At 41.6% G+C, this 22,976-nt stretch overlaps 2 protein-coding genes across 10 annotated transcripts in view; both read right to left on the reverse strand.

Annotated features, from left to right (window-relative positions):
- NAIP (NLR family apoptosis inhibitory protein) overlaps positions 1-7,221 on the reverse strand; it is a 42,151-nt gene extending 34,930 nt beyond the window's left edge. For 2 of the 3 annotated variants that reach the window (XM_061393333.1, XM_061393325.1), the window contains exons 1-3: positions 7,117-7,220; positions 3,137-3,710; positions 743-842 (exon numbers count right to left, since the gene is read on the reverse strand). In XM_061393333.1, the coding sequence (XP_061249317.1) occupies positions 743-842; positions 3,137-3,707 (671 nt within the window). In that variant the 5' untranslated portion in view covers positions 3,708-3,710; positions 7,117-7,220. Of the gene's footprint in view, positions 1-742; positions 843-3,136; positions 3,711-7,116 lie in introns of all 3 variants that reach the window. The other variant, XM_061393332.1, reaches the window with a different exon arrangement.
- Positions 7,222-12,951: 5,730 nt separating this feature from the next.
- Positions 12,952-22,976, reverse strand: part of GTF2H2 (general transcription factor IIH subunit 2) — a 30,691-nt gene continuing 20,666 nt past the window's right edge. For 3 of the 7 annotated variants that reach the window (XM_061393339.1, XM_061393340.1, XM_061393338.1), the window contains 2 exons: positions 22,276-22,387; positions 15,701-19,105 (listed from right to left, as the gene is read on the reverse strand). In XM_061393339.1, the coding sequence (XP_061249323.1) occupies positions 18,891-19,105; positions 22,276-22,387 (327 nt within the window). In that variant the 3' untranslated portion in view covers positions 15,701-18,890. Of the gene's footprint in view, positions 13,807-15,700; positions 22,388-22,976 lie in introns of those variants that run through there. The other 4 variants (XM_061393344.1, XM_061393342.1, XM_061393341.1 and 1 more) reach the window with 3 other exon arrangements.

Here is a 22,976-nt window from a genome sequence, read left to right on the forward strand (position 1 = left end):
TTATGTTTTTAAAAAATATTCTTGCATTTTAGAGTTATATGCTAAAATATCAACAAGTGACATTATATAATATCTGAGATTTGCTTTAAAATAATCTAGTTATTTTTATTTCTGGGGAAAGGTATGTGAGAGATGAATGAAATATGATTTGGCCATGTGTTGATAAGTGGTCTCTATACTTGCATATGAAATTTTCCAGAATGAAAGTTTTAAAAATTTTAAAGGAATGAATGTGTATTTGGTAGATAAAGTCATGTAGAAAATACTAGTAAATGTAACATTAGAAATAATTTTTAAAACATGTTGTTTTCTAAACAGAGAACTCAAGACCACTGTAATAATCAAAACTCTTACTGAGTTTTTGAAATACAATGTTTACATTTGGTATATATTCAGCAGTACATGAAACCATTTGTAATGCTGTTTTAAACATTGTTTTATACAATTTTACATCATCGCAATACAAATTATCCATATTTATTAAGGCAGATTCTGAAACTTCTACTTGGCAAATCATATCTTAGTATTTTGGATAATAAAACAATATTAAGAAATTATTTTAAAATTATATAATTAAAAAATTTCACAGTGTCATCAGGGCTTTCTTGCTTGAATAAATTCTGGAGCATTCTTATTTAGGAAGGAGAAAGGTCAAAACTGAAGGTTCTGCTCTGGGAAGGTGGTGCTTTAGTTTTGCTTTGTCTTAAAAAAAATTACAAGCAAAAAATATTTATCTACTTACTTAGGGAACCACTTGGCATGTTCCTTCCAGGGGTCGTCATCGTCTTCCCAATTTCCCAAACATCCACCACAGGAAAAGCACTGGACAGTGTCGTGTTTACCTACATAGGAAGCAAGACACTTAGATGGCCTGGCAACAGCACCGTGGGGTCGTCCAGAAGGGCTGTCTCTGCAAGCTGACTGCCCTGCGCATAGATGAGACGTGCTCCATCACGCCTGCGCATTCACACTCTCATCTGGCTGAATCCCCACCCACAGTCCCACTGCCCTCAGTGACCATTTCTGAAGCCTGAACCTCACCTCTCAGCGGCGGCCATACTTGACACACACTGCGAGCTGTTGGACTCAACATGCCCACGGAAGCAATGGGGAAGCAGAGGACCCTGTACTCACGAAGTAAAGCGCAGAAGACTTAAGCTGTAGCATTGCTATGAAATTTCTGTGGAAACGTGGGCATAGTTTTTTCCACTTTTGAGATGTATGTTCGACAAGTATATTTTTCTTTTTTGACAACTGTTTTTAGGGGAGTTACAAAAGGATCAACTTTCAAAACTAAGAGGAAAACCAACTTGCGGTTTAGGCCTTTTGAGATATAAATAGTACACAAACTGGTAGGCAAATTAAAGTCAAACTACAAACCAGAACCGCTGTGAACATGACAGAAAGACGTGGTTTTTCGGCGTTTTCTCTGCTTCCGTCTCTTGGTCAATTAGGACATTAACTATAATATCTTGAAGAAATATGTGATAAGTGCACTGTGACATCTGGGGAATCCTATACTAAAAATCTTTTAAATTTTCTTCTTTACATCCAACTTGAGTAACACTATCAATATGAATTTCTTCAAGCTTCTGCTATTAATTAACAATAATAGTAGCAATTAACATATCATATATCCAACATATGAAAGTGTTGGTTGCTCAGTCATGTCCAAGTCTTTGCGACCTCATGGACTGTAGTCCCCCAGGCTCCTCTGTCCATGGGATTCTCCAGGCAAGAATACTGGAGTGGTTGCCATTTCCTTCTCTAGGGGATCTTCCTGACCCAGGGGTCGAATCTGGGTCTCCCACATTGCAGGCAGACTACCGCTGAGCCACCAGGGAAGCATGTACTGTGAGTCAAGTGCTGTGCAGTGTACCTGAGGTGGAATGTAAACACTTTGTTTCTTTTTTTAAACTTTATTTTATATTGGAGTACAGTCGCTCCCTGGTGGCTCAGATGGTAAAGAATCCGCCTGCAATGCAGGAGACCTGGGTTTGATCCCTGGGTTGAGAAGATCCCCTGGAGGAGGGTATAGCAACCCACTCCAGCATTCTTGCCTGGAGAATCCCATGGACAGAGGAGCCTGGCGGGCTACAGTCCATGGGGTCGCAAAGAGTCAGACAGGACTAAGTGACTAAGCACAGCACATAGTCGATTAACAATGTTGTGAGTTTCAGGTGGACAGCAAAGGGACTCAGCCATACGTGTATACGTATTCATTCTTCCCCAAACTGCCCTCCCATCCAGGCTGCCACATAACATTGAGCAGAGTTCCCTGTGCTATGCAGTAGGTCTTTGTTGGCTATCCTCAGGCACGTTTCTTAAACTCTTTGGGCCTCAGTGACATTAGCTGTGAAATGGGGGAAAGGACAAATCTGTTGGATCAGTGTAAGTGCTGGATCCGTGCCTGGTGGTGGTGGTGGGCCTAGCATCGAGTAGGTGCTCAGAAAATGATAGCCGTATGTATTAATCAGGATTCTCACTCAGATCTGTCATGACATTTATCACGTGGCTAGGACAACTCAAACAACGTACAGTTTACTTCAGTATTCTTGCCTGGAGAACTCCGTGGACAGAGGAGACTGGTGGGCCCCTGTCCACAGGGTCACAAAGAGGTGGACATGACTGAGTGACAGCACACCCAGTTTTCTGAAATGCAACTTGACCTATATGTTATAATTAAACTTAAGGTTAAACACACACACACACCAAAACCCTCCAATACTGCAGCAATTAAAAGAACAATCACTTAAGAATTTAAAAGAATCATTTAAAAGAATCAGAGAACAATCCTTTAAGAGCAGTAAAAGGTGGATGGGTAAGAAGGAGACTAGGGTCAGGCTGACCTCACGGTTTATTTTCAGGGCCTTAGAAATCCAGTCAAGTATTATCTAACGTCCAAAATTTTAGAAAAAGTCACTTTCTTATTTTGCATATATTTTTGGTAAACTGACATGTTGTATTAAAGCTAAAGTAAAATTACTGAAGTTGAATCTTGAGAAAATAGATGTTCCTAGTATAACATGTTGACCAAGTGAGGAAAGATTTACAAAATACTGCAACGGAGCAAAATATTGCAACCGAACCTAAGCTTAATTCCAGTGAAATATTTCAGAAAATGATTTCAAATTACCTGTAAAGACAAAGCCAGCAGCTGAGAGCTCCCTTGGGGACGTCCCTTGGGCATAAAATGGCCAGTTCTTGAAGGATTCGAGTCTGGCCTTCTCTTCTTGGTATCTGGCTTTGTCGTCCCTCCTCAACGTGTTCTCTGGCTTCTGAACTCTTACATCATACTTGGCAATGTTACCAACATCTTTACCCAGAAGGAACTCACAGTCTGCATGGAACTTCTTGTGGTGTTCCATGGGGGTATTCTGGAGGCTAGTACCGAAGAGGATTAAGCTACAGCAGAAGCACTGAATGCCAGATTTTGTGCCAGTTAAATAAAACCCGGCCTCTGCCATCTCCTGGGGCGTCCACGACCTGAAGGTGTTACAGGTCACAAAAGTCTTTAACCTTTTTGCTTCACTACGCATTTGTGAATTAAAGCCTTTTTGCATTTTTTCCCTGTCTCTGTGCTCTTTTTCTTCTATTTCTTTTACAAATTGAAGTGCATTTACACCTAGAAAAGCAGACATCTCTGGGAGCAAAGCATAATCAAACTGTGAAATCCTCTCCTCAGGGGCTTTCTCCTGGGTGGCCATTTTCTGAAAAGGGAAAAAAAGAGGTTCATGAACATTGTCACTTGGTTTACAAGTCCTGAGATTTGTTTAAGCCCTTTATTTTTTTGTTTTGCTGGTTATACCATATTTCTTTTTAATTGGAGGATAATTGCTTTACAATGTTGTGTTAGTTTCTGATGTACAACAGCAGACTGTAGTCCACCAGTCTCGTCTGTCCATGGGATTCTCCAGGCAAGAATACTGGAGTGGGTTGCCATTTCCTTCTCCAGGGGATCTTCCTGACCCAGGGATCGAACCTGGGTCTTCTGCACTGCAGGCAGATTCTTTGCCATCTAAGCCACCAGGGAAGCCCATACAACAATGTGGATATATCCCCTCCCTCTGGAGCTTCCCTCCCACTCCCCCCACCATCCCGTCCCTCTAGGTCATTCCAGAGTGCCAAGCTGAGCTCCCTGCGCTCTACAGCTTCTCAACAGTGCCTGCTTTACACGCGGCAGCACGTGTATGCCAATGCTACTCTCAGTTCGTCCCACCGTCTCCTTCCCCTGCTGTGTTTCAGCCCTTTACTCTTTTCTTCTGAATTACAGTGCTCTTCTGCTTATAACTTAGTCTAATTCAGAGAAAATATGCTAGTAGGTCTGTAACAGCAGACCTTTATCCTGCCTTCAACAGTAAGGTCACCTATGGAGTCCTAGTAGTATCATAGTATCAATCGTCACTTAAGATAAAAGGATCAGTTCAGTTCAGTTCAGTCACTCAGTTGTCTCCAACTCTTTGCAACCCCGTGAATTGCAGCACGCCAGGCCTCCCTGTCCATCACCAACTCCTGGAGTTTACTCAAACTCATGTCCATCGAGTCGGTGATGCCATCCAACCATCTCATCCTCTGTCATCCCCTTCTCCTCCTGCCCCCAATCCCTTCCAGCATCAGAGTCTTTTCCAATGAGTCAGCTCTTCGCATGAGGTGGCCAAAGTACTGGAGTTTCAGCTTCAGCATCAGTCCTTCCAATGAACACCCAGGACTGGTGTCCTTTAGGATGGACCGGTTGGATCTCCTTGCAGTCCAAGGGATTCTCAAGAGTCTTCTCCAACACCACAGTTCAAAAGCATCAATTCTTTGGCGCTCAGCTTTCTTCACAGTCCAACTCTCATATCCATACACGACCACTGGAAAAACCATAGCCTTGACTAGATGGACCATTGTTGGGGGATCTTCCCGACCCAGGGAGTGAACCTGGGTCTCCTGCATTGTAGGAAGACGCTTTACCGTCTGAGCCACCAGGGAAGTAGATAAAAGGATAGATGAGGGGAAATCTGTATCATCATATAACAAGTTCAAAGACACATGTTTGCATTCTCAACATTTCAGGAATCAACAAAGTATTTCGTTTAATGCCTACAGGTGGAGTTGGATAGTTCCACATGACCAACTTTGCTCTGTGTGCCCCGCCTTAACCAGGGGCAGCTGATTTGGAATTTGCCCGTCTACCTGCATTTCTGCAGAAGTTGCAGCTCACTGAAGATCTTATTTAAGCCCAAGCATGCCCTTCATCTGGGAGTACTCAGTGTAAAGAAAACTCCTTTGTCTCTAAGCCGTTAAGTCCATTTCAGCAGTGGTTCCTCGGGAAGCTCTCATCAGTCCACAAGGTTACTGGGCTTTTTGACTGAAGAGTGCCTTCATTTCAGTTAGTGTCTTCATGCACTCTCCCCGTAGAATTCCTTTAGCGGTTAGCAGATAAGGGCCACATTCCAGCCAAAAGAAGTATTTGCTCAACTCTCCCTTTGGTTTCAAGTCCCTTCCCTTTACAGAAGAAACCAGCCAGCCTGGTGGACTTGGCAGCCTAGGGCTCTTCCTTAGTACACTCATCACTACTTCTTAGTACTTTCATTGTTGCCAAAGCAGCCCAGGCCATGAAGGGGAGAAAGGTTTGGAACCACTGATCCCGGGCTGGCTGCGGAGGCCTGCCTTGTTTGCCTCACTGTTTTTGACTGAATTCCCCTCTCTCTGAATTTGTTTTAACCTATTTAAATGCTTCCGCTGGCTCTGGATCTACCACCTTTAAATTCCATTGCTGGGGGTGGCGGGGAGGAGAGGGGAAAGTGCTGTGCTGTGTTCAGTCAACTCAGTCGTGTCTGACTCTTTGTGACCCCATGGACGGCAGCCCACCAGGTTCCTCTGTCCATGGGATTCTCCAGACAAGAATACTGGAGTGGGTTGCCATTACCTCCTCCAGGGGATCTTCCTGACCCAGGGATCAAACCCAGGACTCCCACATTGCAGGTTAATTCTTTACTGTCTTGAGCCACCAGGAAAGCCCAAGAATACGGAAGTGGGTAGCCTTTCCCTTCACCAGGGGATCTTTCCAACCCAGGAATTGAACTGAGGTCTTCTGCATTGCAAGCAGATTCTTTACCAGCTGAGCTATCAGGAAAGCCCATAAATGAACTATACTTCAATTTTTAAAAATAGCAAAAAGAAAAAAAATCTATTGGTATGCTTTCCCCCCAATGAATAATTATAGTACTAGAGTGAATTGAAATCAGGATGCCTTCATCAGCCAACCTGGCATCAGTGGTTCTAGGTAGTTCTCCCACTTTTTTTCTCCTAAACAAAGCCTGAGCCAGCGTGTAAATAATCAAGTCAAAAACTGTTCCCATAATCCCATTCACAGTGCCAACTTCAGCAAGTACACAGGGTCAGATAAAAGAAAAAACTCACAAGCCTCTACATAATATACTTACTTCAGACTTTAATAAAGTTAAAAGATATGATACAAAAATAAAAACAAAGGACAGGCAAACATCAGCGTGGTCTCAGACTCCAGGCCCAGCTTCTAGGAGCCTTCCTCCGCTATACAGTCCGTGCTTCATTTTAGGTAATGAACCACCTAGACACGTGCTAGGTACCTTTGTCTCAGGGAAATCACTCTCTCACCTAAGGAGGGATATTCTCTGCCGCTTCGGTCATGCAGCCCAAAGCAGGACACCTAACTTGTCTCAAGCAAGCTGGAATGGGCTGCCCCTGTCCTCTCAGATTCTAGCACAGGGCTACATTCATCGTAGTTAGTATGTTTCACTTAGGCTTGGCCAATAGGCAATGCCATAGCTCCAGGCCTCCCTGGAGATAAACAAGCACAGGGTGGCAACAAACTCCCTGGAATCCCTCCTGCAGGTCTACAAAGTTCAGTGCTCAGTTTTGCTAGTCCCAGGGCCTTTCTGGGGAGATCTCCAAGGCCTTCTCCAGGTTTCATGCTCTTTAACCGCGGTACTAACAGGACCAGTGCAGCTGCTGTGTCATGGAAAGGATTTAAGTCCACATCTGTATGACTCCAGTGCCCTGTCCTTTTGCCTCCAAAGAGAAACAAGAATAAGAGAAACAAGAGGGTCATAAGTGGAAAGGTACTTTTGCCAGAGGTGGTAATTTACTTACCTCGAAGTTAATCCAGAGTCCCAGCTGAAAGGAAGGAGAAAGTAGAGAGTAAATACAACTATTCTCTTTGTCCTTTTAATGGGAAGCAGCAAGAACAATTTGAGGAACTAACACCCAGAACAAATTGCAATTTCCTGAGAAATCACCAGTAACTTCCCTAGGGTACTGAGTCATCAGGGTTAGTCAGGACTCCAAAGGCCTCACAAAACCAAGTCCCACAACAGAAGTATTTTATTCTAAATAATTTAAGACTGATTAATGTTTCCGCTGCTAGTACATACATGTCTTTATTACTTTGGTGTTAGCTTCCATCTTTCCTGTATCTTTTTAGGGTTTTCTCTTTTATCCATGGGTTATAAAATCTCAAAGTGACTGTGTCTTGGTGTGGGTCTTTGTACATTTACTGAACCCAGTGGACGTGTTCCAAGCTGAACACGTGAACCTCCATCAGTCCCGGGAAGTTATCTTCTATAATTTCTTTGGTAATTTCCTACTGCCTACTATTCTATTTTCATTCTTTCTCGTATTTCCATTATTCAGACGGGAATTTATCACCAAAGGTTTTTTTTTTTTTTGCTTATATATTCTTTCCGTCCTAAGGCTGTACTTTCTGGGAGACTTCCTCTTCAGCATCTTCCAACTTTCCAATAGTAATTCTAAATTCAGCAATTATACTTTCAATTTCCCACAGCTCTTTTGTTTTTTTAATTTTATTTCATTTTTAAACTTTACAATATTGTATTAGTTTTGCCAAATATCGAAATGAATCCGCCACAGGTATACCTGTGTTCCCCATCCTGAACCCTCCTCCCTCCTCCCTCCTCTACCCTTCCTCTGGGTCATCCCAGTGCACCAGCCCCAAGCATCCAGTACGGTGCACGAACCTGGACTGGCGACTCGTTTCGTACATGATATTATACATGTTTCAATGCTATTCTCCCAAATCTCCCCACCCTCTCCCTCTCCCACAGAGTCCATAAGACTGATCTATACATCGGTGTCTCTTTTGCTGTCTCGTACACAGAGTTATTGTTACCATCTTTCTAAATTCCATATATATGCGTTAGTATACTGTATTGGTGTTTTTCTTTCTGGCTTACTTCACTCTGTATAATAGGTTCCAGTTTCATCCATCTCATTAGAACTGATTCAAATGTATTCTTTTTAATGGCTGAGTAATACTCCATTGTGTATATGTACCACAGCTTTCTTATCCATTCATCTGCTGATGGGCATCTAGGTTGCTTCCATGTCCTGGCTATTATAAACAGTGCTGCGATGAACATTGGGGTACACGTGTCTCTTTCCCTTCTGGTTTCCTCAGTGTGTATGCCCAGCAGTGGGATTGCTGGATCATAAGGCAGTTCTATTTCCAGTTTTTTAAGGAATCTCCACACTGTTCTCCATAGTGGCTGCACTAGTTTGCGTTCCCACCAACAGTGTAAGAGGGTTCCCTTTTCTCCACACCCTCTCCAGCATTGATTGCTTGTTTTTGTTGTCTATTTCTTTCACGAGATCTAATTTTCTTAGCCAAGATAATTTTTTAAAATCTCTACTGCAATACTGTCAAACGACAAAACTAAAATAACAAGTTTGTTGCTCTTCAGTCAAGGGAAAACAATCCGTGGACTGGAGGAGCACAGCGTCTCACGGCAATGGAGTGCTGCTCCAAAGGGAAGGGCGGAGGTCGAGGGGGAGAGTGAAGGTAGGCTTCATAGGGAAGAGGCATGATTGGCCAGGAGGTCAAGGATTCATTAAAGGGTAACATGTCCTGTTTTCTAGGGTCAGGAAATCTAGGTAAAGCTGAGTTGGGGCGATTCTGATTGGTGTATACTAGGTTTCGTTGTCAGGCGTTTCCTGAAAGTGCTGGCTGACCTGGATTTAGATTTGTGACTTGGGCCAGGTCACTGAGGTCGTCCCCATTTTCTGGGTCTGATGTGCAAACTATCTTTATCAGTACTAATCCAAATAGTGTTCATCTGTTTCCTGAATGATCTGTTTCCTCCAAGGCTAATTACTATTTACCTTTATGTTGAGATTTTTCACATTACCAGCTTTCCTCCAATGTGTAGAGACCCAGGGTTTTCAATTCATGTTTGAAAATTTGGTGATTGCAAAGCTGACTGATCAAAATTCTGGTTAAAGAGTCTGATTAAAAGCCACATGAGTGTGATCTGAACTTCACGGAGAAGATTGGGGAGCTAATACTTGCCCAGGAGAAGCCCTCAACTTCAGAGAAACACCTCAGAAAATGATTTCAAGTCAGTTGTAAAGTCAGAGATAGCAGCTGAAAACTCATCTAAGGAACATAAAAAGACCAGTTCTTGAAGGATTCTTTGTTTGGGGATACCCAGGACCCACACTAGCTCCTCTAAGTCAGTTTATTCCTTTTTTTTTTTTTTTTAAGAAGAGAAGAAGCACTAATGTTTTGCCTTAGTGATAAGACCTGCATAGTCAACAGTCTGATGGTGAGGCAGACGGAGCTGGCAGTCTCTCAGAGATTTTTCAGTTAGTCCCTTGGCTCTCCTGCCTGCCTTCTTAGCTGGCATTCTGGGCCACCTGCTGCTCCAGGGTTCTCTACAAGGTACAGTCTCCAGGTGTTACATGTGTATTCAGGCTGCAGGCTCTGTCAGTCTGCTTCATTGGTTACTATTATTCTATTTGAGTTTCCATCTTCCAAAAATGTGTTAAAATATTCTGTGTGCTGATGGTCCCCTCCTGCTTTCTTAATTTTTCTGGGTTTATAATTTCAAAAATCATTTCAATAATATTATGCATAATAACTAAAATTTGTTTAGCGCCTACTACTTGCCAGGCACAGTTCTAAGTACCTTAGATATGTCCATTTAATCCCTTTAACAGTCCAAACAAAGTAGCTATTTTTATTATCTCCATTTTACAGATGAGGAAACCCAGGCATAGAGGGGTTCTGATTAATCAGTCTGGCAATGGAGTTTACACTTTTAGCCACTGTTCCATAAAGCCTACTACATATTAAGAAAAGGCAAAAACAGGTGTCCCTCTCCATTTTGGTAGTTCGGCCAGTTGCTGAGTTAGAGATAAACTGTTACCAGCCTCATTGGCACGTAAACTCTTCTGGCCAAGCCCTGTTTCCACAAGGCCATCTACTCAGCCTAGGAGCAATCATTGTTAAATAGTTGACTCCTCCTAACTTTCGTATTAACACATATAACATTACAATGACAGTGTTTTTTAGGACACTTTCCCTGGTACATCCAGCTGCTTCTGCTGCTAAGTTGCTTCAGTCGTGTCTGACTCTGTGCAACCCCATAGATGGCAGCCCACCAGGCTCCCCCGTCCCTGGGATTCTCCAGGCAAGAACACTGGAGTGGGGTGCCATTTCCTTCTCCAATGCAGGACAGTGAAAAGTGAAAGTGAAGTCGCTCAGTCGTGTCCGACTCTCAGTGACCCCAGGGACTGCAGCCCATCAGGCTCCTCCATCCATGGGATTTTCCAGGCAGGAGTACTGGAGTGGGTGCCATCGCCTTCTCCTATCCAGCTGCTTAAGGACCAACAATTCTTTCTACAGGAGTTCAGAGGTCAGGGGGACTCTACATTGCTGACCCTTCTGCTGATAAAATTTTGCCCCATCAACCTACTCCTCACCTATAATATATACACCAATCACACTACATTTATTTTAGCACCTTGTAGATTTTGTTACCCTTATAAATTGAATTTTTTTTTTTTTACTATTCTATCTTCTAAATGTTTATTGATGATATATAGGACTCCTGGTCTACTTTTAACATCTGACTGTAAATATTTTTGAATTTTCTAAGTAGATATTTGTATTATCTGAATATTATGATGGTTTTGTCTTTAGCATCATTTTGTTTTCTTTTTGAATCAAGTATATCCTTTAATACAATATTGCTTAATAACAGCAATAATAGATATCTTGACTTCGGCAGTTTGAAGATATCTAGTAGATATCCTTTATCAGTTGAAAGAGCTTCTCTTTTACTCCTAGTGACAGGAAAAACATCTGCACAGTCTTAACTGGAAAAAGATATACATACCACCTCTATATAGCAGAAAGGGGAAAAAAAATCTCCAAAGAAAGAAAATGTGGGTAGCCAAAAAACAGACACATATGTCCACAACACAATCAGAAAGAGAATCTGACGTTTTGAGTTTTAAAATATTATTTTCAATGCCTTTTTTTAACCAAAACATGCAAACACATCTAGAGAGCAGTATCATTTAGCCATTTTAGGGCATAGGTATGTATCTCACTGTGGCTTTAACTTAATGACTTAATTGCCTATTCATATATTTCCTTTGGTAAGGTGATCAGATCTCTTGCCCATTTCTTAATTACTTTTTGGTTGCATCAGGTCTTCCTTGCTGCTCGTGGGCTTTTTCTAGTTGCAGAGTTGGGGCTACTCTCTAGTTGTGGTATGCTGGCTTCTTAATTGTGGCCTAAGAACTGGTTTCTCTCATTGCGGAGTACGGGCTCTAGGTGCGCAGGCTTCAGGAGTTGTGGCACATGAGCTTAGCTGCTCGGTGGCATGTGGGATCTTCCTGGACCAGGGATTGAACCTGAGTCTCTTCCACTGGCAGACGGATTCTCATCCACTGTACCACCAGGGAAGTCCTTGTCCATTTTTAAGTTGGGTTGTTTAGTAGGATTCTGGGGTGGTGCTTGACAGTACTGCTGTCCTCATGGTAGAATGAGCTCGCCAAAGTGGCTGCCACCAGCATCTCTGTCCCCAGGGAGTGACTGGAGATGTGAGCGTGCACAGCCACACCTGCGAGGGAAAGCCAGTAACGTCAAGGCTGGCTGTAATCTGTGGAACATCTTGTCATGTGGGGATAGGCACAAAACTGAATTTTTCTACCAAGCATCTGGCCACTTGTTTTTAGCCATGGTCCCTGGGTCTTGGCTGAATGAAAGTGGTCAGTGTTGGTGGCAAACTGAGAGACCACATGGGACAGGGTCATGCCAACTTTGCAGATGCCAAGTATATATGCAATTTAAGCAGTCACCTGGATCTGAGTAAGAAGGCTCAGCTTGTGGGGTTCCTCACTGTTGATTTACATGTTTGCTGAGATTTCCACAGCAACCAGTCTCCTTCAGCAGATCTGACACTAAAGGGCATGGCCTCTGGATTGAAATGTTTTAAGTTTTAAAGTAATAGTATTTTCAATGCCTTTTTTTAACCAAAACATGCATCCACACCTAAAGAGCAATATCATTTCGCCATTTTACAGCACAGGCATGTATCTCATTGTGCTTTAATTTAATGACTGAATTGGTTATTCATATATTTCTTTAAGGCCTCTGGACCTTGACGACCTGCTTTCAAGGCGTGCATCAGTACAGAAGCCAGGCAGGCAGCTGGGCACCCTGTCAGCACTCTCTACTTGTGTGGGGGCCTGAGCAAGAATCCCTTGTCTGTGCAAATGTGTACGGGTGGAATTCCACAGAGGTGGAATCTGTCCTTGTGGGTGCTGCTAGTCTGAGAGCCTGTGCCTCAGGGTGTCTCACTTCTGTACAGGAGGCCATGGCAAAGAATGAGCCAAGTTGGGAAAGCTGTGCTTTTCAGATGAGAGGATAAAAGACATCATGAGAAAAATATCAAATATTCCTGAAGCTGGTTGAACACCAGAAAGAGTATGCAACAATCAAGAAACGAGGTCTAACAAAGCCTGCAGGTGCTAATGCCAGATTTTGTGTCATTGCAGTGGGGACCTTGGTCCTTGCGGCATATACTGGGGACCCTTAGACATCATTTCATGATTCTGTACTGTCTTTCAAGTTAAAAAGACCTGGGACGTGTGCAGTCAGAAAAAACAGTAAAAACAAGATAAATTGGTCATTTACCGTTTATTATTGAGCTGCAAGAATTGTTTATGTATTTTTAGACACTAGTCCTGTTATATGTTTGCACTGCAAACATGTTCTCCCCATCTATGAACTCTTTTTGCTTTCTTAATGGAGTATTCCAAAGCAGATATTTTAAATTTTGATGAAGTCTGACTTTAATTTTCTCCTTTTAAGATAGATGCTCTTTGTGTCCTAAGAAATCATCACCTACTCTTAAGGTTGTGATGATGCTCTAAAAATAAACATTTGTGTGGTTTAAAAAAATTAGCTGTCAACATTTAAAACTTTAAAGTCCAGATTTTCAGTTTCTTTTTAAATATTAAAATATACAGTCTGAGGGAAACTACATTTTCAGAAATAAAAAATAGGTTGGAGCTGAGTAATAGTTACCTCCTTTGAAAAAACTGTTTTCTTCTGGACCAGGTAACAGATGCCCATGTATAAAATTCAAAAGGTAGAAAAGGGTGTACCGAGAAGACTACATCTCTCTACCCCTGCTCCATCCAGAGGCTGCCTCCTGCAGATGGAACCAGCACTTTTCAGGTGCTTACCACTTTGCATTAACCTGGCTCCTTTTCAAGTATTTGCATAACCTGCCCAGTCCCCTCGGGCATTTGAATTTGCACCAGGGCCCATTTCACAGCCTCTCTTCTGCATTCCCACGCACTTGGCAAATCCTCAGCACTGTCACATGGACCTCTTCACAGGTCTGCCTCTTAGGCTGGGAGGGTCACAGGGCCGCAAGGTCAGGGTTTGTTTCCTCTTCTTGGTATCTATATCCAGACACCTAGGGTCTCATCAGACAGACAGCAGATGTACAAGGTTTGCTGAGTGAACTAATGGATAAATGAACAAATTGTGCATTACTTCCTGTGCCCTGGCCTGAGATGTGACTCAAGTAACAATTTAGTCAGGTGAAATCAAGAATTTATATCCCATAAGAATTCCATCTATGTCCCCACCCCACCGTGTAAGAGGTCTCCATAGAACCGAATTGGAACACATGGAAAGAAAACAATGACTCTCCTATTCTTACAGAACTGGACCCAAAGGGGTATCAGGACACTCTGAGGCTACTTCTCAGATGCATGACAATCTCCTATGCTCTTTTCTTCCTTACTATAGGCCCTAGGGACTCATGGTTCTTGCCCTTTCTCCTAAACGCTCACCACTACAGACAGGGGAATTCCACTGCCCCACTTCCCAAGGGCTGGTTGTACCACCCTTTCTTTTCACCATTCATGAATGCTTTCATGTTATAAGTGTTGTGATTGTTACAGAGATATAGACAGCTGAACACAGAGAGGACCACAAACAAGGAATTTCACAAATTGAGAAATCTTACAAAATGTTTACAGTTCCTCTTCCCTACTGCCACTCTGAGCAACAGTGAAAGTGAAAGTCACTCAGTCATGTCTGACTCTTTGTGACCCCATGGACTATACAGTCCATGGAATTCTCCAGGCCAGAATATTGGAGTGGGTTGCCATGCCTTCCTCCAGGGGATCTTCCCAACCCAGGGATCGAACCCAGGTCTCCCACATTGCAGGCGGATTCTTTACCAGCTGAGCCACAAGGGAAGCCCAAGAATACTGGAGTGGGTAGCCTATCCCTTCTCCAGGGGATCTTCCTAATGCAGGAATCGAACTGGGGTCTCCTGCATTGTAGGTGGATTCTTTACCAACTGATCTATCAGGGAAGCCACCTCTGAGCAGCAGAATCCCTGTTTTTCCCTCACTGTGTCAACACAAGTTAGTGTTCCAACTGTGACCTGTACTCAGATGTACAGTGGATCAACTTGTAAGCCTCAGATGCAAGACTTAGCATGCTTTTAATCTAATTACTTATCTTCTTCAGCCTCCACACAGTACTGCCATCTTCACCTTGCAGTTACTCTAGGGCAAACACGGTCACGACAAACACAAACAGTGCACATCCTGCCACGTACACTTGGAACATATGTACCCAAATAAATAAAAAAGCAATTTTACTACAGTTCATCTTCAACCCCCAGCTCCATACCCACAGCTTTATTTGATGAACATGATTGATTTCAGGTCCTTAACTAATAACTAACATTCGTTACTTTATTTTGTCTTACCACAACTTCCCAGGATTCCATAAATTTTACTATTTTTGAATACTAAACTATATAAAAATATTTTAAAATAATTCTTACTCTCATCCATTGTTCTCTAGCTTCCTATGTATTCTTCCAGTGTTTCCTTTTTTTTTAAACTTTATTCTTTTGGCTGCATGGTGTAGCTTGTGAGATCTTAGTTCCCCAACCAGGGATTGAACCTGTGCCCGCTGCGTTGGAAGCACAGAGTCCTAACCACTGGGCAGCCGGGGAATTCCCTTATTTTTTTTTTTTAAAGATTTATTTATTTTTTGGCTGTCGTGGCTCTTGGCTGCTGTGCACACGCTTCTCCAGTTGCTGGTGCAGGCTTCTCCTTGTGCTGGCTTCTCCTGTGGAGGAGCACAGGCTCCAGGCCTATGGGCTGCAGTAGCTGCGGCTCCTGGGCCCTGGAGCGCAGGCTCAGTAGTTGTGGTGCATGGGCTCAGCTGCTCCAAGGCACGTGGGATCTTCCCGGACCAGGGGTTGAACAGGTGTCCCTTATGTTCCAAGACTGATTCTTAACCATTACACCACCAGGGAGGCCCCCAAATTCCCTCATTAAAAGACACAAAAAACAGCTTTCGTGACATACACTTCACACACCATACAACTCAGCCTATTCAAAGTGTTTAATTCAGTGGTTTTTAGTGCAATCACAGAGTTTAACAATCATCACCACAATCAATCTTACATTTTCATCAGTCCAAAAACAAACTCCATATTCATTAACACTCACTCTTGCCCCTAGCTGTCTGTAGTGTTCCCTTGTGATCTTTATTTCTGTGAGGTCCAAAGTGATGTTTCCTCTTTTCACTCTTGATTTCAGTAATTTGAGTCCTCTTTTTCTCTTGGTCAGCTTAGCGAAATATTTGTCAAGTGGTTGGACTAACTTTTGGTTTCACTGATTTCCTCTATTGCTTTCCACTGCTGCTTCTTTCAAATACAAATATATATTCTTATTTTTCTTTCTTTCTTACATAGCAGGTAGCATATTATATATCCTGAACACTAGTATATTCTGAAGGGTACACTTTTGGTAGAAGGAAAATGATCCTCAACAGATCTAAGCTATAAGAATAAATCAAGAGCCAAGAAAGTGGTAAATAGGTGATAAAATCATAATAAACACTAACTGGTTAAAACAAATATAAATGTCTAGTGAAACACCAAAAGAAATATACAATGGTAATAATATATAAGGAAGGAAGGAGGCAAATGAGGTTAAATAAATTATCTGTGGGGAGGGCAAAGGTACAAGTTAACTTTAGGTCTGATGTTATGTAGGAGTATTGGAAGCAATGCTTCCCCAGATTCTCCTGGCCACTTCTTTCTTTCCAAGGTGCTGCCTGCCTCCACCTCTGCACTGCTGCTGTCTTTGCCCAGCTTCCTGAGCTGGCTGGAGTCCAAACTGAAATGCACCAAGCCTATCTGACTTTACAGAATTGGCTGCAATGCCATACCACTGACTTTAGTTCAGTTCAGGTCAGTCGCTCAGTCATGTCCAACTCTTTGCAACCCCATGGACTGCAGCACGCCAGGCTTCCTTGTCCATCACCAACTCCGGGAGCTTGCTCAAGTTCATGTTCATTGAGTCAGTGATGTCATTCAACCATCTTATCCTCTGTCGTCCCCTTCTCCTCCTGCCTTCAATCTTTCCCAGCATCAGGGTCTTTTCAAATGAATCAGTTCTTTGCATCAGGTGGCCAAAGTATTGTAGCTTCAGCTTCAGCATCAGCCCTTCCAATGAATATTCAGGACTGATTTCCTTTAGGATGGACTGGTTTGATCTCTTTGCAGTCCAAGGAACTCTCAAGAGTTTTCTCCAAAACCACAGTTCAAAAGCATCAAATCTTCAATGCTCAACTTTCTTTATGGTCCAACTCTCACATCCATACATGACTACTGGAAAAACCATAGCTTTAACTATATGGACCTTTGTCAGCAAAGTAATGTCTCTGCTTTTAAATATGCTGTCTAGGTTGGTCATAGCTTTTCTTCCAAGGAGCAGGCCTCTTAATTTCATGGCTGCAGTTACCATATGCAGTGATTTTGAAGCCCACGAATATAAAGTCTGTAGCTCTTTCCACTGTTTCCCCATCTATTGCTGTGGAGTGATGGGACCGGATGCCATGATCTTTGTTTTTTGAATGCTGAGTTTTAAGCCAGCTTTTTTCATTCTACTCTTTCACTTTCATCAAGAGGCTCTTTAGATCTTTTTCTCTTTCTGCCATAAGGGTGGTGTCATCTGCATATCTGAGGTTATTGATATTTCTCCTGGCAATCTTGATTTCAGCTTGTGCTCCCTTCAGCCCAGTGTTTCTCATGATGTACTCTACATATAAGTTAAATAAGCAGGGTGACAATATACAACCTTGACGTACTCCTTTCCCAATTTGGAACCAGTCTGTTGTTCCATGTCTGGTTCTAACTGTTGCTTCCTGACCTGTATACAGATTTCTCAGGAGGCAGGTCAGGTGGTCTGGTATTCCCATGTCTTTCAGAATTTTCCACAGTTTGTTGTGATCCACACAGTAAAAGGCTTTGGCGTAGTCAATGAAGTGGAAGTTTTTCTGGAATTCTCTTGCTTTTTCTATGATCAAACAGATGTTGGCAATTTGATCTCTGGTTCTTCTGCCTTTTCTAAATCCAGCTTGAACATCTGGAAGTTCTCAGTTAACATACTGTTGAAGACTAGCCTGGAGAATTTTGAGCATTACTTTGCTAGCATGTGAGATGAGTGCAATCGTGTGGTGGTTTGAACATTCTTTGGCATTGCCTTTCTTTGGGATTGGAAGGAAAACTGATTTTTCCAGTCCTGTGGCCACTGCTGAGTTTTCCAGATTTGCTGGCATATTGATTGCAGCACTTTCACAGCATCATCTTTTAGGATTTGAAATAGTTCAACTGTAATTCCATCACTTTCAGTAGCTTTGTTTGCAGTGATGCTTCCTAAGGCCCACTTGACTTCACATTCCAGGATGTCTGGCTCTAGGTGAGTGATCACACCATCATGATTATCTGGGTCGTGAAGATCTTTTTTGTACAGTTCTTCTATGTATTCTTGCCACCTCTTCTTAATATCTTCTGCTTCTGCTAGGTCCATACCATTTCTGTCCTTTATTATGCCCATCTTTGCATGAAATGTTCCCTTGGTATCTCTAATTTTCTTGAAGAGATAGCTACTCTTTCCCATTCTATTGTTTTCCTCTATTTCTTCACATTGATCACTTAGGAAGGCTTTCTTATGTCTCCTTGCTATTCTTTAGAACTCTGCATTCTGATGGATATATCTTTCCTTTTCTCTTTTGCCTTTCACTTCTCTTTTTTTTTCGGCTATTTGTAATGCCTCCTCAGACAACCATTTTGCCTTTTTCCACTTCTTTTTCTTGGGGATGATTTTGATCACAGCCTCCTGTACATTGTCAGGAACCTTCTTCCATAATTCTTCAGGCACTCTATCAGATCTAATCCCTTGAAACTATTTGTCACTTCTACTGTACGTAAGGGATTTGATTTAGGTCATACCTGAATGGTCTAGTGGTTTTCCCTACTTTCTTCAATTTAAGTCTGAATTTTGCAATAAGGAGTTCATGATCTGAGCCTCAGTCAGTTCTTGGTCTTTTTTTTGCTGACTCTATAGAGCTTCTCCATCTTTGCCTGCAAAGAATAGAATCAATCTGATTTCAGTATTGACCATCTGGTGACGTCTATGTGTAGAGTCTTCTCTTGTGTTGTTGGAAGAGGGTGTTTGCTATGACCAGTGCATTCTCTTGGCAAAACTCTGTTAGCCTTTGTTCTGCTTCATTTTTGTACTCCAAGGCCAAACGTGCCTGTTATTCCAGGTATCTCTTGACTTCCTACCTTTGCATTCCAGTCCCCTATGATGAAAAGGACATCTTTTTTTGGTGTTAGTTCTAGAAGGTCTTGTAGGTCTTCATAGAACCATTCAACTTTAGCTTCTTTGGCATTAGTAGTTGAGGCATAGTCTTGGATTACTGTGATATTGAATGGTTTGCCTTGGAAACAAATAGAGATCATTCTGTTGTTTTTGAGATTACACCCAAGTACTGCATTTCACACTCCTCTGTTGACTATAAGGGCTACTCCATTTCTTCTAAGGGATTCTTGCCCACAGTAGTAGATGTAACAGTCATCTGAATTAAATTTGCCCCTTCCAGTCCATTTTAGTTCGCTGATTCCTAAAATGTCAATGTTCACTCTTGCCATCTCCTGTTTGACCACTTCCAATTTACCTTGATTTGTGGGCCTAACATTTCAGGTTCCTATGCAACACTATTCTTTACAGCATCAGACTTCACTTGCATCACCAGGCACATCCACAACTGGGTGGTGTTTTCGCTTTGCCTCAGCCTCTTCATTCTTTCCTGAGCTATTTCTCCACTCTTCTCCAGTAGCATATTAGGCACCTACTGACCTAGGGAGTTCATCTTTCAGTGTCCTATCTTTTTGCCTTTTCATACTGTTCATGGGGTTCTCAAGGCAAGCATACTGAAGTGGTTTGCCATTCCCTTCTCCAGTGGACCATGTTTTTTCAGAACTGTCCACTATGACCTGTCCGTCTTGGGTGGCCCTACACAGCATGGCTCATAGTTTCATTGAGTTAGACAAGGCTGTGGTCCATGTGATCAGTTTGCTTAGTTTTCTGATTGTGGGTTTTATTCTGTCTGCCCTCTGAAGGATAAGGATAAGAGGCTGGTGGAAGCTTCCTGATGAGAGGGACTGGCTGTGGGGGAATCTGAGTCTTGCTCTGATGGGCAGGGCTATGCTCAGTTCAGTTTAGTTCAGTTGCTCAGTCATGTCCAACTCTGCGACCCCATGGACTGTAGCCTGCCAGGCTCTTCTGTCCATGGGATTCTCCAGGCAAGAACACTGGCTGGAGTGGGTTGCCATTTCCTCTCCAAACTGACGTCCTTAGCAATTACCAAAGGACAAAGAATCTACTTGCAATGTGGCAAACCTGGGTTCGATCCCTGGGTTGGGAAAATCCCCTGGAGTAGGAAATGGCAACCCACTCTAGTATTCTTGCCTGGAGAATCCCCATGGATAGAGAAGCCTGGCGGGCAGCAGTCCATGGGGTTGCGAAGAGTCAGATACAACTGAACGACTAAGCGCAAAGGACCAGATGACACTGCCCTGTGCGGCAGGCCTTGGCCAACGGGAAACGGGAGAAGTTAGGAAACTGCATTACTCTTCCTCCCTCCCTTTGATGGGCTGCACGAGGGGCAGCTCCTCCCTGTATATCTTCTGGAGACGTCCCAGACTCTTAAGTGAACACACTTGCTGGGAGACTCCTGTGATTTTTCACAGCTCGTCATCAAGTCTGGCCACCATGATCACATATTGTTTTTCCTTGTCTCACTTTTCTTTTTTTTCCTTATCTTTACATTCCTGAGCTACACCTCTCAAATAAAGTAACAACCCTTTCACCTTTGCTGGAGGTTCTACTTTCTAGAGGACCCAAGTTAAGGATTTATGTGTACTATAATTTCTAGGATAACCACTAAAAGGATGAAAATAAAGTATACAATTTCCAAACTAGTTTAGGAAAACACAGAATGGTGGAAAACAAGCAATCCAAAAGAAAAAAAAAAGAAGAGAAAAATGAAGACAGAATAACTGAAGCAAATAGCACGAAGTAGGAGGGTAGATTTAAACCAAAATATATCAGTAGGCATATCAAATATAAAGGGATTGAATGCTTCAGTTAAAAGATAAAAGATTGTCAGGCATAATAAAAAAGAATATGAAGCAAAATGTATGCATTCTAAAGTATTTAAAATAAGTCTAATTTTCATTATTAATTTTAAGTCTCAAGGAGTTTTCTAATCAAACAATAGAAGTCAGAAAGACATACTGCTCACAAAGGTCTCTAATGTTGAATAGTTTCCTTCATTTTTATAGTATATCGTGGTGTTCCACGAGGGAAATTAAGGCCAGAGCTAACAGTGTTATCATTTTTATTACTATAATCTTAAACAAGTTAGGATTTTCTCTATAATTTTCAGACTGGAAATTCCTCCTTAAGCCTAACTAAAATATTCACCTTAACCATGTCAATCATACTAATAACACCCAAAAGAGATAAAGAGATAAGAGATAAAACTGGCCCAAAAGGCACTCAATATCCCTTTTATAGATATTATAGAGTAGTGTGGGTGTGTGTCTAATGTATTTCCAAGTAACTTTTCAAGAGGTGCCTACTCATACCCTTTCTTTTAATTCAAGTAGAGGGAGATACGATACTCTGATTATGTTAAAGGCATCTCTTTCAAGCCACTGATACCTCTTGTGGACAGAGCAGAAGGAAGGAAGCTGACAGTTACCTGGTTACCTACAGCTGAAATCTGTTTGCTAGTAAAGAACCATTTGGGTCTAGGCAGAGAGTATGACTCTTGGGAGAAAGATCTGTACTTATGTCTAATTATGTCTATTAGTAAGTGTGTGCACACATGTGCTATTAAAAATGCATATTTCTTCTAATAGCCTATAAGAGAAAAAAATCTGAAAAATAATATATATATATATGTATGTATAACTGAAAAAAAAAAAAAAAGGCATATTCCTGGGCTCCCCCCAAGACTTACTGAATAGACTCTTCAGGATGGGATTACACTGTATTTACTGATAATGTTCTTCACTAAGACTTATTATTTATAAAATCATGAATATCATAATGAAACTCAGTCTAGAGTGACCAAAGTTTGTAAATGTAAAATAAACTTACTTTGCTATGGAAATGTGATTCACTCTCAAAAGGGTACACCCTAAAAAGAGTTCTGCCTTTCTGCCTACAACAGTACACCTTCACTGAACCTGACCTCATCATACATTTGCACCTACATTCTTCTGATGACCCAGAGTAGGAAAGTTGAGGAGGATTAAGTTAAACAGTCTTTGGGTATGAACCTTAGTGAGGCTAACCTGAACTATAAGGTAAATCAGATAACAAACCACCAAAATGCTGGTATTCGATAGACTCCATTAAGTGAAAACTTAACCAATCGTTATAGAGGACGCTGTAAAGCAACAGGCTCCTGAAACCAGATTTTCCTTTCAAACTGTTCTTCGTGTTTTAACTGGAGTTTCTACTAAAGAATCATTTTATTTACAGTTGCAAATTTCTTTTTAATACATTCAATGTGTATTACACGCTGGAATCAAATACCTGAAGGAACTGGAATCTTATGAATACAGCCAGGACAACAATGAAGAGAGTCATGAACAAAAACATCACAGTCCACACAGAACACATTCTGGCACACACTGCAAACATAGACCTGCAATAAAAAGAAGAAAACCTGAATTTAAAAAGTAGTTTCCAAAAGTACAGCATAGCTAGAAGACGTGCCAGCTGCTTTGCTCTTTCATGTACTTATCACTTTTTCCCCACTCACCTACCTCTTTATTAGTTCCAATGTACTATATATTCTCAAATCTATGGAAATTCTTTCTTTCCAAAAAATTATTCCTTAGAAATGAGGGAATAATTTTGTTTCTGAGTCCTTAAAGTCCCTTGAATTATAGGATACTCTCGATTACTTCATTTTAAGTAATTATTTGGGGAAGACACATGAGCTTGAAATTAGTGCTAGCTTTGAATACTTCGATAGGTTACTGGAGTGATTCAATTAAAAAGAGCACAAAAGTTTTAACAGAAATTTGTTATACCTAGGGAATTATAAAAGTTATATTCCTCTTTTAATTAAACCACTAAATAATAAGGCAAAAGACAAATATATATATATAATATATAAATTATTTTATTTTTTATTCTTATTGTCATATAATAAATAATAAAATAAAATAATAAGAAGAAAAAAGAATAATAATATTCTATCAGTATTATATATATAAATACTAGCGCCT

Source organism: Bos javanicus, chromosome 20 (assembly GCF_032452875.1).
Source record: "Bos javanicus breed banteng chromosome 20, ARS-OSU_banteng_1.0, whole genome shotgun sequence".
NCBI lineage: Eukaryota > Metazoa > Chordata > Mammalia > Artiodactyla > Bovidae > Bos > Bos javanicus.